This window comes from Rhinopithecus roxellana, chromosome 21, assembly GCF_007565055.1.
Source record: "Rhinopithecus roxellana isolate Shanxi Qingling chromosome 21, ASM756505v1, whole genome shotgun sequence".
NCBI lineage: Eukaryota > Metazoa > Chordata > Mammalia > Primates > Cercopithecidae > Rhinopithecus > Rhinopithecus roxellana.
Genome location: NC_044569.1, coordinates 10,425,617 through 10,443,184, shown reverse-complemented (window position 1 = coordinate 10,443,184; position 17,568 = coordinate 10,425,617). Strand labels below are relative to the sequence as shown.

The window sequence follows — 17,568 nt, the reverse complement described above, 5'->3', positions numbered from 1 at the left end:
GCTGTGGTGTTAAACTGCTTCCCCATCTCTCTTCAGACATCTGAAGGATAGCCTGATGTCAGACCTCTCAGAGACTAGCATCCAGGATGGATTTTCATGAGCAAATGAGAGCAATAGTCAGTTTAAACAACTGGTTAACCAGTTGTTTCCTCTCTAAAAGCAAATGGCTTTGCCCACAGTCTCCAAAGGCGATAGAGATATAACATCTTGTCTCCTGAAATGTTATTAGTTGATATTGAATGAATATTGATTCTCTATTGTACATTTTCTTACATCCCAGGGCTGCAAATATCTGGGAGTTATCAGCAAAACAGTGCTTTGAAATGGAGACTCAGAGTGAACCACATCACATGAATAGAGTTGATTCTTGGTTATTTGCAGCAGTTGTGTTCTGTAAAATCACAGAGAAGACTGAATTAGTGAATACTGAACTACTTCTATAGGAAATATGGGGTTAGGTTCCTGTGAGCCTTTGGTCACACTGTTTTTGTAATGTTTTTGTTTACTGATCAATACATCACCTCATTTTATATGTGTTCCTTTTGAAAGATGCCATATGTATTTATGTTGTTGATTCATTAACTTTGAACCTATGGCGAAGGCCAATAGCCCTGTGACTCACGCTGACTGGAGTGCCTCTAACACGTATATTTTTTCCTTAAGGCTCGTCTTCGCCGCCTTGCACTCTCAGGAGCACTAGACAGCCCTGAAGCACTATACTTGGGTTCGTTTTAAAAAGCAACATCACCAACAAGAAGCACAAAAATGGAAAAGCTTGGCACTAACTAGACCACCATAAGGATACTCTTTTATGGTATCAGCTGAAACAGGACGACAGAACATTGCCCTGCCTGACCTCTGCTAGGAACATGTGTGTTGAGCGACTCACATTTTTTGCTGCTCTGTGCATGTCCACAGATACCATGAAAGCTTTGCAAGTATTGATTTTTGGAGGTTACAAATAAATTTTAGGAAGTAGGGAAACGCACAGATATGAGCCTTGAATAATGAGGATTGACAGTATTTTCTGTCAAGCCAAGTCCAAAAAAAGTGATACAAAACTAAGTTCTGTGTTGTGACAAAGTTATTTCATAATAAGATGACTCTGTGATTCTGTCAGACCCACAGCTTTTAAAATAATCACAATTTAGATTGGGCTAAAGGGCAAAAACATTTTTCCTAAAAATGTTTGTTTCAGTAAAAACAAAAACCATTTAGTCCAAATTTAGCTAACACCAAAGAAGATGGTATAAAATGAGATCTTAGGGTAGGTTTTAACATTAAAGTGTTACTAATTCTCAGCAGTTCAGTGTCTTTATAGAAGATTTTTGACTTCTAAATGAGTTAGGTTTTATTTTATTTATTTTATTTTTAATTTTTCTGACATTTTGAGGCCTATGAAGTAATTAATTTTTCTGGCTTTGTTTTGGTATATTGCAAGTATGTATTTTAAAAATTTGATAATGATATTACAAACTTAAGTGGGTATTTAGAAAACCACACATGTAATAGAATTGAAAACAAGGCAAGCCAGGGACAGGGTCTTCTTCTGATTGCTGGAATGCGAGGCTCACCCATGGAGCGCAAGGTGTATTGTATTTAGCTGTGATAAAGTATTGCTTTTGACATGGGCTTTTTTGTTAACCAGAGTAATGATGGTGCATTGGTGAGCCAAGCAGGAAAGTTTTCTCTAAAAACAGGAGGCTGGATAGTAAATATTTCAGGCTTTACAGGCCAAACGCTCTCTGTGGCAGCTACTCAACTCTGTTGCTGTTGTATGAAAGCAGCCATAGCCAACATGTAAATGAATAAACGTGGCTTCATTCCAATAAAACTTTATTCATGGACATTGAAATCTGAATTTCATATAATTCTCATGTATCACAAAATAATCTTCTTTTTGTTTTCTCCTACCCATGAAAACTATAAAAACCATCTTTAGCTTGTGAGCAATATAAAAACAGGTGGTGGGACAGATTTGGCCATGGGCTGTAGTTTGCCAACTCTTTTATTAAACTTGATGTCAAAACTATGCCATATCACTCTTCCCAATTGCTATATTTCTTATAAATCTGGATGTAAAAATTTTAGAACCTGGGTATCTATACATTAAAAGAGATGTGTGTGTGTATATATACATATATATGTATGTATATGTATTCTATATACATATAGTCTCTCATACTTGTTAGGCAGTTTGGTAACATGAAAAGAGTCCAGACTTGGAAGCAAAATAGATCTAGGAATAGACCCAACCCTGTAACTACTTGTGTGAACTCAGAAAAATCACCTAATCTTTCTAAGTCGGCTTACTTATCCCTGAAAGGGAGCTAATGTGACCTACCTCACATAATTGATGGGGGAAAATTAGATAATATATGCAAAGGATACCTGGGATATGGAAGTATACAAATAAATAGGTTTTTTAAAATTACTAAATTATTCTTTCTGAAGAAAAACTTGGTACATGGCTCCATAAGAAATTCAAACCTTCTGTTATAGAATATTTTCAATATATTTTGTTCTGTTTCATAAAAATGAACATGACACATTCCCAGATCAATTTCTTACATGTTTCTTTTTTCCTTTTCCAATGGTACTATTGGTATTCTCATGTTACTGTTTCCTCTGACCTCAATCTCTTTCGACCTGGATGCTGGCGTTTTCAAACATTCCTGTGATTCCCACTGGGTTCTGCACACACTTGGTATACTTCACTAGAGCAATACCTGTACTTTTCATTAGAGTAGTTCCTTATTTGACAAAAAGAGAAAAAGATTATTTTGGCTTTTGATGCCTTATAAGGGCACTGACTAGAAAGGTATATATAATGGAAAATTTGCCGGATATCCAGAGTTCACAACAATGGAACCTTGACAAGAATTCCAAAATCTGTTTATAAGAAACGTGTTTAAGATGACCCTCATCTTTTGAGCTGCATGTTTGCTTGTTTGTTTGTTTGTTGTTTTGATATGGAGTCTCACTCTGTTGCCAGACTGGAGTGCAGTGGCATGATCTTGGCTCACTGCAACCTCTGCCTTCTGGATTCAAGCGATTCTCTTGCCTCAGCCTCCTGAGTAGCTGGGACTACAGGCGTACGCCACCACACCCAGCTAATTTTTGTGTTTTTAGTAGAGACGGAGTTTCACCGTGTTGGCCAGGATGGTCTCGATCCCTTGACCTTGTGATCCACCCGCCTCGGCCTCCCAAACTGCTGGGATTACAGGCTTGAGCCACTGCACCCGGCCCGAGCTGCATGTTTTAATCCTCTTGTTTGTTAGAAAAAAAACAAAGGGAAATCTCTTAATGGTTGGGTGTTTAAAATAGGTACTCTCAGACTATTGTATAGCGTCTAAATTCAGATAGCTTTGGTTAGTCATATTTATTTCACAATAGGAAACTCTCCAGTACAGCTCATGCCTACTTTATAATTGTAGTATGCATTGAAACAGTTGTATACTAAGTTGTAAACTTGATGAGGCAACCAATAAAACTTGTACTCATAAGTCCCTTAAGTTTCTAAGAAAGAACTAGAAAATGGTTTTAATAAACATAGAAGTTATTGCTTCAAACTTGTGACACAATTTAAATGTATGACATAAGAAACTTTTATTTATATATTATGTATTAATTTTGTATGTATGTATGGGTAGGCATGCACACATAAACGGATCAACAAAGAATTTTTCTCTTCTTGACTCTGCAATTAGCTTTAAGTCAGTGCTTGAACCTGCCGAGTTTGAGAAGTTTACTTTTTAAAGTTTCTAATTAAACTCAGAGGGGGCAGGAAACGTATTTGTAATCAGATGCTGTCCTTCTTTGCCTCTTGATATTCTAGTTGGAATACTGAGGGGAGCAAATAAAATTTCAAATAGAAGCTTGTTTTTAATTCTTTTGGCCTTGCTGACAAGTCATCTTGCTGGGAAATCTGGGGCGCTTTGGCGTGTTTCTGAGACTGTCTTTTTTTTTTTTTTTTTTTTTTTGTTTTGTTTTGTTTTGTTTTTGTTGAGACGGAGTCTTGCTCTGTCGCCCGGGCTGGAGTGCAGTGGCCGGATCTCAGCTCACTGCAAGCTCTGCCTCCCGGGTTCACGCCATTCTCCTGCCTCAGCCTCCCATGTAGCTGGGACTACAGGCGCCCGCCACCTCGCCCGGCTAGTTTTTTGTACTTTTTAGTAGAGACGGGGTTTCACCGTGTTAGCCTGGATGGTCTCGATCTCCTGACCTCGTGATCCGCCCGTCTCGGCCTCCCAAAGTGCTGGGATTACAGGCTTGAGCCACTGCGCCCGGCCTCTGAGACCGTCTTTGCCTCTAGTCCATAGGGATGAAGGCAGATAGTTGCTGGGAAATCCATGAGTTGTGTCACAGGTTTCCTGGCTTGTTTGGGGAGGAAGAGGCATGATTCTGTGGCAGGGAAGGATCCCATTGCTATGAGCTGTGTTTTTTGAATCTGTCATTTGGCCATTGCTGTCTTGTTCTATTCTTTCATCATTCATGTTTCTTGTTTTTTCCTTAACTAAAGCTTACATTTTATAAAACTGTCTACATTGCTTAGATCCTCCAAAGCATGTGGTAGATATTTTATAAATATTTGGACTAAAAGACTCAGAATTTCTTAGTGTAAAACTTCTGAGAGTCATCCATTCTTTGACAAGGTGGATGAAAAAACAGATCTGGAGAAGTCTAAATGGCTCTTCCAGGTCTCAGATCGTCTCTGCCTTTTTTTTTTGCACTGTCCTTTGCTTTGGTAGGGGTATGGCCCTGTATAGGTTTAAACAAAACATTATGGATTAAATTTATACATACAGATCAACTTAAAAGTCGATCCACATGAGCATGTCTTACATGTACACTGTGTTCTATAAGGTAATGCATTCCCTTCAAAGAATAAGGATAATTCCATTTTTACTAGAAGCTTCAGCCATTGTGGTTAATAAAGCAAAATAAAATTTCAATATGAAAGATACTTTTGATGAGGAAAGATTACTTCTGCGCTTCTATCCATTATATATTCTAAGTGCTTATCACAGTGCCTGGCAGAGGGGTGGCACTTATTAGCGCCTTGAGTTAATTGAGTGAATGAATGCATGAATGAATAAGAGGGAAGAAGGAAGAGAGGATGGCAAGTGGAATGAAGGAAGGTCTGATGAACATTTCTGCGTTTGGTTTTCAAAATACATTTTTCTAACCACAGCAACCGTGCTCTTGTGTGGCTGGTAGTAGTGGCATCAGCAGCCGCCCCTCGGCTGTCCCTGCAGTAGCCATTGTATCAGAGCAGCTTGCAGGTTTCTGCAGTGCCAATGGTAGCTGTTTCCCGGGAGACAGGATGTGACTGTTATTCAGGGGACCTGTTTTGAGGGCCTCAGGAATGCTTTTTCCTTTACTTGCTCTCAATATTCATTTACCTTTTGTACTCCCAATTGTCTTCTTATAGACTTTAGTAGTAGAGAGAGAAATTAGCAGGGTCCCATTGCAGGAATATCCATGCGTATCTTCCTTTCTCTTGTACTGGCAGTGGAAACAATTTATTAAACTTAAGAACAGGATGAAGTTTTATTTCATTTCTGTTTTTCTGTTGTGCCTTTCCTCTCGCCTGTGTTATATGTTACTGTAATAGTGTTGTGGCACAGTGTCATCTAGTCTAGCAAGAGTTTCTGGGATGGCTTCTGTCCCTGCACTCTAGGAAACCTCTTGAGCTTTTCCACTCTGGGCTCTGCTGATTGCTTTCTCCAGGTTCACATCCATCGCATACACAAAATAGTGCAGGCCTAGGATCAAAGTTTTTGTCTGAGCAGTGTTTAGAAGTGAAAACATCATATTTGGAGTCAGAAAAATTGAGTTTAAAGATTGCATCTGTGATAGACTCATTGCATTTATGGACAATTACTTTGTATCTAAAGTTTTTCATTTTTTTTGAAACATGAAATTCTTGATTTTTTTGTATGAACTAATGAGATAATGGAATGATATCTTCCTAGTGTATGTAACATATATGCTTAGTAAATGTTAACATATAATTTTATAAATGGAAATTTTAATGGAAACCATTGTAGAGTCACATGCAGTAGTAAGAAAAAAAAGAGATCCTCTTGAGTACATGTTACGCCATTTCCCAGACTGCTAACATTTTACAATACTATAGTACAATTGTCTACTGTACAGTTGTACAAATATATACAATTAGTTCTGTACAATTTTGTTACCTGAATAGGCTTGTGTATCTCCCACGGCAGTGAAGATGCTAAACAATTCCACCAGCACAAGGAGTGGTGGTGATGTCCTTTTGTAAGCAAACCCATCTGCCTTCTGCCTCATCTTCCTCCATTCCTACCCCTGGCAACCACTAATTTGTCCTCCATTTCTAAAATCTTAACATTACAAAATGTTCCATAAATGGAATCAGAGTACCTGATCTTTGGGGATTGGTGATTTTCACTCTGCATAGTTATGGGGAAGTTCACCCAAGTTGTTAGGTGCATCATGAATTCGCTCCTTTTTATTGCTGAGTAGTATTTAATACTGTGGATGGACCACAGTGTATTCTTTACCAGTTGAAAGACATCTGGGCTTTTTCTGTTGTTTGGCTGTTACGAATAAAGCTCCTGTAAACACGATGTGCACAGATTTTCATATGAATGAAAGTTGACATTTCTCTGGGATGAATCTTCAAGAGTGCAATGGTTAGGTTGTGTTTTAAGACTTACCATTCATGAGTCATGGTTCCCTGGTGAGATAGTTTCATTCTGTGTGTAAATGGAGGTCAAAATAACATTCATGTGGATCTTTTAAATGATAGCCTGACAACTGACACTTAGTAATCAATTAATCAGATTAAGAAAACTGATAACCCTTTTACTCGTTCGTTCATTCTTTTTTTTTTTTTTTTTTTTGAGGCTGAGTTTTGCTCTTGTTGCCCAGGCTGGAGTGCAATGGCACAATGTCGGCTCACTGCAACCTCCGCCTCCTGGGTTCAAGCGATTCTCCTGTGTTAGCCTCCTGAGTAGCTGGGATTACAGGCGTATGCCACCACGTCCACCTAATTTTTGTATTTTTAGTAGAGATGGGGTTTCACCATATTGGCCAGGCTAGTCTCGAACTCCTGACCTCAGGTGATCTGCCTGCCTCGGACTCCCAAAGTGCTAGGATTATAGGCCTGAGCCAAGATGCCCAGCCCTGGTTCTTTCTTTTTTGCCTTAATTTTTCTGAAGTGGCTCCACCATCTCAAGAAAGTCTACCATTCTTAGAATCTCCAGGCATGTAGGCCTTTTCCTCTTCTCTTGCTTCTCTAATTATCAAAGAATAGCTAATGCCCTCTTGATTTTGCCACTGTGGACATTTTTATATTGTTTTCCTCTTGATTCATAGCTCTACTGTCTGATGTTCAGTTATCATAGTCTCTTCACTGCATTAGTAATAGGCTGTGTTTCCTTGTGTCTCTGTCCTAAAGTGAAGTCTTCTGCAATCCGGCCACGGCTGACCTTTGTGTCGGTAGGTCCCAATCCTCCCCTTGAAGGCCAGGGTCACGACCACCTCAGGGCCTTCACATGTGCCCAGGACTGAGCCTGGTCCTCTTCATACTATTAGCTCCTTCTCATCCTGCAGCTATTGGCGCAAATTTTACCTCCTCATGGGAGGTCCTCCGGGTGTATATTCTTCTAGTACCCTGCACTGTTCTTTCATTACACTTACTGTATTTTTTTTTTTCACTTATGTAAAACTTACTACCCCACATGGTCCAGTGTGGTCAGAGAGTTACTTTCAGAACCTTCAGAAAAGGTTTAGATCACCTAAAGCAATCTAAATCTTAAGGTTGTCTCTGGATGGAAAACAACTACAATCCTAATGTGTGTATGGCAGTGGGTTTAACATACAGTGCAACCTTAAAAGTCTTCTTTAGACTTTGTTTCCTGTTCAGGATCTCTCACAAGCTCGACTCTGGCTTTGGGTGGGGAATCCTTTCTATTTGCCGAAACTCGTGGAGAGGGAACCCCAAAGCCTCTTCCATCTCCATGTCCCCATCTCCCATTCAAGCAGTTTACTCACCAACAAGTTGCTGTCTGTGCCAACTCACTATCCTGTGAGCTTCCTTGCTTTCCCTACAGTGTACGTGCCATCCCCCATAACCCCATGAAGTATCCTTTCACTGTGGGTTTTCTAAGTTGGGCTTCTGTCTAACCCATTCACTACCTATTGACCTCCCTGAAGATTGGGGTGGGGTCTTGCCTGTCTTTGTAGTCTAGAACCTGGAATATCGACTGGCAGATGTTAGGCACATTAATGAATGAATTGGTGAAAGAATACATGAAATTATATGTCTTATATATAGCAGATACTTGATAAAAGTTAGACAAAATGAATAAATAATGTAAATCTTTCTTAATTTTCCAGGTGATTTTTGAAGTGATAACTTCTGGACATCAAGGCTATCTCGCTATCGATGAGGTGAAGGTGTTAGGACATCCGTGTAGTAAGTTGTCTTTACTTGTAAATATTTGGGTACATCCTTGGGGGCATATTTGCATTATGAATGAAGAGAAGGGATGAAAACCTGTGAAGAGGTCATCCTGCCAAGGCAGTTCCCTGACAGACCTGTCTGTGTTGGTTTGCCAGCCCAGAAATCCAAAAGCATGTACTTAGTATAAATGCCATGGTTTGTAGAAGTCTAAGTATTTTAAAATTTGGTTCAGGAATGGGGAATCAAGGAATTCTTTGGCACGCTCAGACAGCTTTGCAAAGAACCTGTTTATTTGTTGCCATGGACTTTGGAATTCCCTTTTCAGTAGTAGCACAAGGTTAAATATTGAGAATCTGCATTTTGTTTCTAAGTCCAGTATGTTTTTGGCACAGTTCCTTAGTATTTATTACATGATTTCAGATGATATAGCTGCAAACAGGCCTGGGATCTGTCCAATATAAGACACCTACCTAAAGCTGGGGATCCCAGAAATGGCCTGCTCTTCATCTTTTAAAAATTAGTACTTTAAAAAAGTACAATTGGTGATAAGCATGTAATTTTAAAAATATCTGCTATGAACAACTAACAGTTTATCATATTTGTATGTGAACCTTTTTCCTTAAATAAAATAGTGCAGATTGCTAGATCTATTTCTCCCCAAACCCCGCCCCCCAGGGGCCACCACAATGGTGAGCTGGTTGTTGCACCCGTTACGGTTTCTAGTCTGCACACAGCAACAGACTGTAGCTGCTTGAAGCAGAAAAGGCATCCTGTTGCAAGAGAATTGGAGGGCAGTGGTATTCCTGATATCACTGGTAGTCTAGACTCAGATGATGAGCAGGCCCCCAAAGTGAGGCTATGCAAGCAGCCACAGCAACCACTATGGCAGTGGAGCCAGCCGCAAGGACAAGGGGAGCTGGCGCTGTGTCTCTGCACACCTTACCCTTGGAAGATGACCCTTGCCCTAGACATTCTGCACTGACTCTGGGCCTTGGCATCTTTGGCTTTAGGTGCATCTTTGGCTTCAGGTGACTATGCCCTGAGGGGCATAGTCAGGGTGAGCGAGCGCAGTCAGGGTGAGCGAGCGCAGCCAGGGTGAGCGAGCGCAGCCAGGGTGAGCGAGCGCAGCCAGGGTGAGCGAGCGCAGCCAGGGTGAGCGAGCGCAGCCAGGGTGAGCGAGCGCAGCCAGGGTGAGCGAGCGCAGTCAGGGTGAGCGAGCGCAGTCAGGTGAGCGAGCGCAGCCAGGGTGAGCGAGCGCAGCCAGGGTGAGCGAGCGCAGCCAGGGTGAGCGAGCGCAGCCAGGGTGAGCGAGCGCAGTCAGGGTGAGCGAGCGCAGTCAGGGTGAGCGAGCGCAGTCGGGTGAGCGAGCACAGTCAGGGTGAGCGAGCACAGTCGGGTGAGCGAGCACAGTCAGGGTGAGCGAGCACAGTCAGGGTGAGCGAGCTGGATCACACACTCATTCATGACTAGGCACGTGAGTTGTTGGCTTTTCCCACTCTGTCAAGGGAGCTGGGCCTCAACTTTTACCGAGAAACATACAGTGCCGAGCAACTGAACACTGCAAGTGCGTGTGTGTGTGTGTGTGTGTGTGTGTGTGTGTGTATGCTCTTTCTCATAATCCCCATGGGTTTATAAAAGCAAAAAAGTAAGGATTGCCTTTTATAAATGCTAATGAATGGTTTCCAACCATACAAATTTCCCTGTATTCCAACTTTATTTTTTTACTTAGTGTTAGATTTTTTAGGTCACTCCATGGTATTCTATCATATGGATTTACTAATTCTATTTTTCTAGTATTTTATGAACATTTAGTGTTTTCCCCCCAGTTTTTCTATATTAAATATTGCTGCAGTGAGCATTATGGATGTGCCTCCTGGTCAGTGTTGAGAGCCTCAGTGGAGTGTGTTCTTAGAGGCTGAATTGCTGGGATGTAGTGCAGACACGTTTTTAGTTTTTTTGGATGCTGCCAAAATGCTATGAAAAGTGTCTGAACCAGTTTATAATCCCACCAGCAATGCATGGTGGCTTTATTTTCCCTATATCTTTGTTCAAAATTGATGTTACCAGACTTCAAATTTTTGGCCATCTGAGGGATGGTAACATGCTTTATTTTCAGGATCTCTGACATGAAAGAGAAACTGGCTAGTTCATACATTTCACGGGTCTTTCCTGATGAACCCTACCCAAAATTATGAAAGAGTGGTTATATCTGCAATAATAAAAATAGAAACATTTGCAGGAGTGGCTTAGCTTTTTATTGCATGGATTTGAATAGATCACCAGGACCCTCTTTGTAAGCTTTATAGAGAAGGCCTGTGTGGTTGTTACCTGACGAAGGTATCACAACACAGGTGTCTTAATTCCATCTCAAGGGGTTTTGCTCTCTCTGATATCTTTATTTGGTGCTTTGAAGCTTGCCAAACATTGAAGACAACGTAAAGCAATCATTTGTTCATGACAAAGGCAGATGTTACTTTTGTGTCATGTTGCACTTGTCTTTTCTTCTGTTGTCAGCAAAACTGGGGAGTTCAGGAAGATTCCCTGTCCCCTCCCATTTCCCCAGGAAAACCATCAAGGCTGTACCTAATTGAAACAGCAGGGTAAATTTAGGAAGCAGAATGCAATTACCTGATCTGGAACTCAGCTGGAACTAGCCTCCAGCTAGAAAAGTGCCATGAGATCTTCTAATATGCACAAAGTTCATGGCCTCTGATTCACTTCTTCCTAGGAGGTTAAAAAAGTAAGAGCCAGTAATGGCATGCCTACTAAGTGCTGAGCACTCTAATGAAATAGTCTGCCTCCCTGTTTCTTAGAGCAGAGCTCACGGCAAGGCAGGTGTACTGGGTGCAGGTGTGGTGGCTGCAGTCAAGGCTGCACATGGCCTTCTATGACATATCCTGGGCTCCTTCCACATCTGGCCACTAGCCACCATAATAGCTCCTGAAGTGTAGCCCCTTCCATTTTACTGGATTTTAGTCATTGTGTGCAGCAAAGACCTAAAGACTTCATGCTCATCAGTGCCTTCCTAAAACGTGTCTCATGCAATTTTGTTCTTCCCATAGGAGATAGCTTCCTATGGCTATAGAAATGGTGTTTATGTTCTCTCCTTTGGAGAATACCTGTGCTAATACCTAACTGGCTTTGGGAACTGCTGTGAGGGCACAGAATTGCAAAACAGGCTCTGTACCAAGATGATGCATGGTACAACAGCATTGTGAACTGTAAGCCTTAAATGGTTTTGATGATAGCTCTTCCTTAGCTGTTTTTTCCTGAATCTCTAAGTTAATGGGGAAAACATGCAAATAAAGATTTTAAAGAAGGCAATAGTTTGTTCTTAAAATGGAAAGCTTTACAGGTAATATTTTATGAGGTTTCTTATCAGGATTTCATAATAATGAATTATTTTGAAATTTTGATGTTCATTAAATTTAAATCCTAAAGTAGCATTAATATTTTATATCTAAAACTATGCTTTCCAAATGGCTGCAAAATTGCTGAATCTCATTTGCTTCACTGTAAAGGCTCTTATTTGGATTCATATAGGTTTATGAGTAGGCATTACAACATTTTTTAATATTAGATATTCTGATACAAGTATACAGTTGCTCATAAAGTTGACTTTAATGTAGTGACAATCAGATGCAAGATCAGCCTGAAATGTGGAGATGACTATGCAGAATCAGCAGCTCTCTACCCTACAACCACTTCTGATAAACAGATAATTTTTGCATTTGGTATGCACAGTAAAAATATATTTGGAATTTGGTTCAATAATCCTGGTAAGAAATGAGGCGTTTTATTATAATAGCTTCCTAATGTTGTCTCCTGTTCTTAAATACATTATGAGCTGTGCATATATGGGCATTTCTCTTATTACCTTGTGGTACTGATAATGTATTTTTATGTCTTAAAAGCCATATGTAATTTTGATAGATTTATTGACATATCACTCACATAATTTATCCAGATTTAAAGTGTACAATACAATAGTTTTTAGTTTATTCACAGAGTTATGTAACCACGACCATAATCAGATTTAAAATATCTTCAACATCCACCAAAAGACCCAGTACCCATTAATAGTCATTCTTCATTTTCTCTTGTACTGGTGGAGGTTGTCCAGGTTCTTGGTGTCTTGAACAAAGATTTGGACAAAACGCACAAACAAAGCAAGGAAAGAATGAAGCAACAAAAGCAGAGATTTATTGAAAATGAAAGCACCCTCCACAGGATGGGAGCAGTCCGAGCAAGTGGCTCAAGATCCTCGTGACTGAATTTTCTGGGCTTTAAAATACCCTCTAGAGGTTTCCCATTGGTTACCTGGTGTACACCCTATGTAAGTGAAGTAGTGGCCCATGATCAGTCTGATTGGTTGTGGGAGGGGACCAATCAGAGGCTGAAGTGAAGATACAAAGTTAAACCCTCTGCAAACATCTGATTGGTTGCAGAAAGTGACCAGAGACTGAAGTGCAGTTACAAAGTTATACTCCTATGCACATGAAAGCTTGGCCCAAGACCAGCCTGATTAGTTGTGGGAGGTGACCAGTCAGAGGTACTTTCAATTTTTCATCTGCCACCCAGAAAAAGTGGGGAGAGGCAGTGTGCAAAGGAAGTAGTTTCTGGTCCTTTTGTCACTTGGGTGTGGAAAGTTGGGATTTTCCTTTTGATTTAGTTCTAGGAAGTCAGCATGATTCGGCCTTAGGTTCCCTGCCTCTAGACTCTATTCTCCTGACTTACTCTGGCCACCACTCCTAGCCCTAGGCAACCATTAATTTGCTTGTTGTCTGGTAGATTTGCTTGTTCTCCGTATTCATTTAAATGCAGTCGCACTATATGTGGCCCTTTGTGTCTGGCTTCTTTTACTTAGCGTGTTTCCAAGTTCATCAGTGTTGTAGTGTACATCAATTTTTCACTCCTTCTTAAAACCAAATAGTATTTTATTGTATGGATATACCACATTTTATGTAAGCATGCATCAGTTGATGGACATTCAGGTTGTTTTCACCTTTGGGCTATTGGGAATAATGCTGCTGTGAACATTTGTTATCAGTTCTCTTGAGTATCATTCTCTCAGACATACACTTAGGAGTAGAATTGCTGGGTCACATTGTAACTCTGTTTTTAGCATTTTCAGGAACTGTGAAGTCGTTTTTTAAATTGGCTGCACCATTTTCCATTTCAAACAGCAGTATATGATTTCAATTTCTTCATATTCTTGCGAATATTTATGTCTTTAAAAAAATCATAGCCATCCTTGTGAGTTTCAGGTGGCACCTGTTTGTAGTTTGGATTACCTAATGGCTAATGATGTTGCGCATCTTTCCATGTGCTTATTGGCCATTTATATGTATGTTTGAGAGAAATGTCTATTCAGATCTTTTCCTCATTTTTAATTGAGTTATTTATCTTTTTATTATTCAGTTGTAAGAGGTTTTTATATATCTACATACAAATTCCTTATCAGACATATGATTTGAAAACATTTCCCCCCAATCTGTGAGTTGTTTTTTCATTTTCTTGATGGCATCCTTTACAGCACAAAGGTTTAAATTTTGATAAAGTCCAATTTTCAGTTTTTTCTTTCGTTACTTCTGCCATTTCTGTTATTTGGAGTTGTATCTAATAATTCTTCTAAGATCATGAAGCTTTTCATTGTTTTTTCCAAAGAGTTTTATGGTTTCAATTCTTTTTTTTTGAGGTAGAGCCTCTCTTTCTTACCAGGGCTGGAGTGCAGTGGTGTGATCTTGGCTCACTGCAACCTCAACCTCCCACGTTCAAGTGATTCTCCTGCCTCAGCCTCCTGAGTAACTGGGATTACAGGTGTCTGCCACCAAGCCTAGCTAATTTTGTATTTTTAGTAGAGAAGGAGTTTCACCATTTTGGCCAGGCTGCTCTCGAACTCTTGACCTCAGGTGTTCCACCTGCCTCGGCCTCCCAGAGTGCTGGGATTACAGGCATGAGCCACTGTGCCCAGCCTATAGTTTCAATTCTTACTTACAGATCTATGAGCTATTTGAGTGAATATTTGTGTATAGTGTAAGAAAGTGGTGAAACTTCATTCTTTTGCATATGGATATGCAGCACCATTTGTTGACACACTGTTCTTTCACCGTTAAATTGCCTTGGTACCGTTGTTGAGAATTAATTAATAAAGACTTATTTCTGGACCCTCTATTCAGTTGATCTATATGACTATTCTGCTACAAGTATGATACTATTTTGATTACTGTAACTTTTTAGTAAATTTTGAAATTTGGATCAGTGGGTCTTCCAAGTTTGTTCTTTTCTCATTATTGTTTTGGCTATTCTGAATCCCTTGTAATTTCTTTTTTTTTTTTTTTTTTTTTTTTTTTGAGATGGAGTCTGGGTCTGTCGCCCAGGCTGGAGTGCCATGGCACTATCTCGGCTCACTGCAGGCTCCGCCTCCAGGTTCAAGCCATTCTCCTGCCTCAGCCTCCCGAGTAGCTGGGACTACAGGCACCCACCACCTTGCCCAGCAATTTTTTTTTTTTTTTTTTGTACTTTTAGTAGAGACGGGGTTTCACTGTGTTAGCCAGAATGGTCTTGATCTCCTGACCTCCTGATCCGCCCGCCTCGGCCTCCCAAAGTGCTGGGATTACAGGCGTGAGCCACCGCGCCGAGCCAATCCCTGTACTTTCAAATGAATTTGAGAATCAGCTTATCAATTTCATTAAAAAAGTTTCAGCTGGAGTATTGATGGGGCTTGTGTTGAATCTGTAGACTGGTTTGGGTGAGGGGTTATTGCTATTTTAAGATTATCAGAATTTGTGATCTGTGAATGTGGGATGTCTTTCCTTTTATTGAAGTCTTTTAAAATTTCCTTTAATAGCGTTTGTAGTTTTCAGAGTATAAGTTCTATTCTTCATTTGTTAAATTTATTCCTAAGTATTTTATTTTGAAGTTGTTTTAAATAGAATTGTTTTCTTAATTTTATTTTTGGATTGTTCATTTTTAGCTTGTAGAAATGCAGTTGATTTTGTGTATTGATCTTGTATCCTGAGATCTTGATGACCTTTCTTATTAGCTCTGATTGGTTTTTTGATGGATCCATAGGATTTTCTTTATACAAAATTGTGTTGTCTTCAAGTAGGGTATCCAGATTCCTATTTTTCCAGCCTAGGTGAATTTTACTTTTCTTGCTAGTTTGCCATGGCTAAAACCTCCAGTACAATGTTGAATAGAAGCGAAAAGAACAGAAGTACTTGTCTTGTTCCTCATTTAGGAGGAAAGCTTTCAGTCTTTCAGTATGATATTGGCTATGGCGTTTTGTAAGTGCTTGTTTTTAGGAAGAAAGTTCCTTTTTCGTCCTAGGTTGTTGAATGTTTTTATCAAGAAATGCTGCTGGGTTTTAGCAAATCCTTTTTCTCTATCAGATTATTACATAGTTTCTATCCTATATTCTGGCATATTATATTGATTAATTTTGGGATGTTAAAACATCCTAGCAGTCCTGGAACACATCTCACTTGGGCATGGTGTATAATTTTTTTTATATGTTGCCATGTAGCAATGAAACATTATACAAAGTTACTGGGATATATGATGCCTTGAATTCTGAAATCTTAAAATTATACAGAATCATGTCCTATTATTTTGATGCCAATTTAAAAACAAAATAATACAGTGAAAAAGAGATAAAGCCCTTCTAAACTTCCATGTGCTGTATATTGTATAGATTGAATACAAAATCCAAGACTGTCCTGTATTATTACTTGGACAACAGGAAATAAGTCAACAATTTCTTTAAATATTAAAGTTTATAGTATGGCCTCCTAAATTCAAAGTTATTCTTATTTTTAAAAATAGTATTTTCCTTATTAATTTGTGTAGTCTCACATTGCTTACCACTCCCAAATTTAGATTTTTAATGAAGATTTATTAAATAGTGTGATTGAAATAAGAATAACAATGACAGAGCACAAATTAGAATTGTTTTCGGAATTATGTTCTGCCGAATAAAGACAGATTCATGTGCTTCGGTTGACAGATGTGTGGGACTCAGAATTAACCTTTCATTTTAAACATGTGGGAACACAATTTGGACTTTTCTCCAAAGGAATATCATTCTTCTTAAGATACAGTCGACTTCTAAAAGTTATTTATATGTAGTGGCTGCCTTAGTTTTCTCTAATAAGGATGTTGAATCTGTTTTTCCACTTGAAAAGTTATTCCACTGAAGCCTATTCTTACCTTCCAAGGAAAACAAAACTGGCTTTGACCTGAAACATGTTAAGAGAAAAGTTTTCTGCTTCTATCACAAGAATGACTTGACTTTTTTTGACCTATAATTTCATTCGTATAATGAAGATAATAATAATGTTTTTCTCACTGAGTAAATATAGGGACTACATTAGTTAATGTACATAAAGAATTTATCACAATGCTTACCACATTCTAAGAATTTAATTAATGTGGCCGGGCGCGGTGGCTCAAGCCTGTAATCCCAGCACTTTGGGAGGCCGAGACGGGTGGATCGTGAGGTCAGGAGATCGAGACCAACCTAGCTAACACGGCGAAACGCCATCTCTACTAAAAAATACAAAAAACTAGCCGGGCGAGTTGGCGGGCGCCTGTAGTCCCAGCTACTTGGGAGGCTGAGGCAGGAGAATGGCGTAAACCCGGGAGGCGGAGCTTGCAGTGAGCTGAGATCCGGCCACTGCACTCCAGCCTGGGCGACAGAGCGAGACTCCGTCTCAAAAAAAAAAAAAAAAAAAAAAAAGAATTTAATTAATGTTAGCTATTATTAGTATTGTTATTAGGCACTACATTGTGATAGACTTGCTAGAATTAGTTAGCTGCTAATGGTAAACCTCTAACAGCTAAAATGATTGATATCCTAGATGGGGAAAGTTAGTTGTATGTCCACTGTTAAATTCAAAAAATGTTTGCAAAATACATTGGTTCTCAGTGTTAGAGTAAGCAGTACCAGGCTGTTCTTTTTGGCAGCAGTTTGCTTCCTTGTTTGTGATGATATGTTACACAGATAGAGACAAAAATATTAACTCTGTTTATTCTGGTGGTTGGGCATGCATCCCATACATTTCAACCTGTGTCATTACATTAAAAAGTAAGTTAAAGCAAAAGGGGGTTAGGAC

General features: G+C 39.5%; 1 protein-coding gene across 3 annotated transcripts in view; it reads left to right on the top strand.

Moving 5' to 3' along the window:
• The window catches only part of PTPRM (protein tyrosine phosphatase receptor type M), an 848,823-nt gene that overhangs the window by 347,960 nt on the left and 483,295 nt on the right, over positions 1 to 17,568 (top strand). For all 3 annotated transcript variants that reach the window (XM_030925938.1, XM_030925937.1, XM_030925936.1), the window contains exon 4: positions 8,386 to 8,464. In XM_030925938.1, the coding sequence (XP_030781798.1) occupies positions 8,386 to 8,464 (79 nt within the window). The remainder of the gene's footprint in view (positions 1 to 8,385; positions 8,465 to 17,568) is intronic.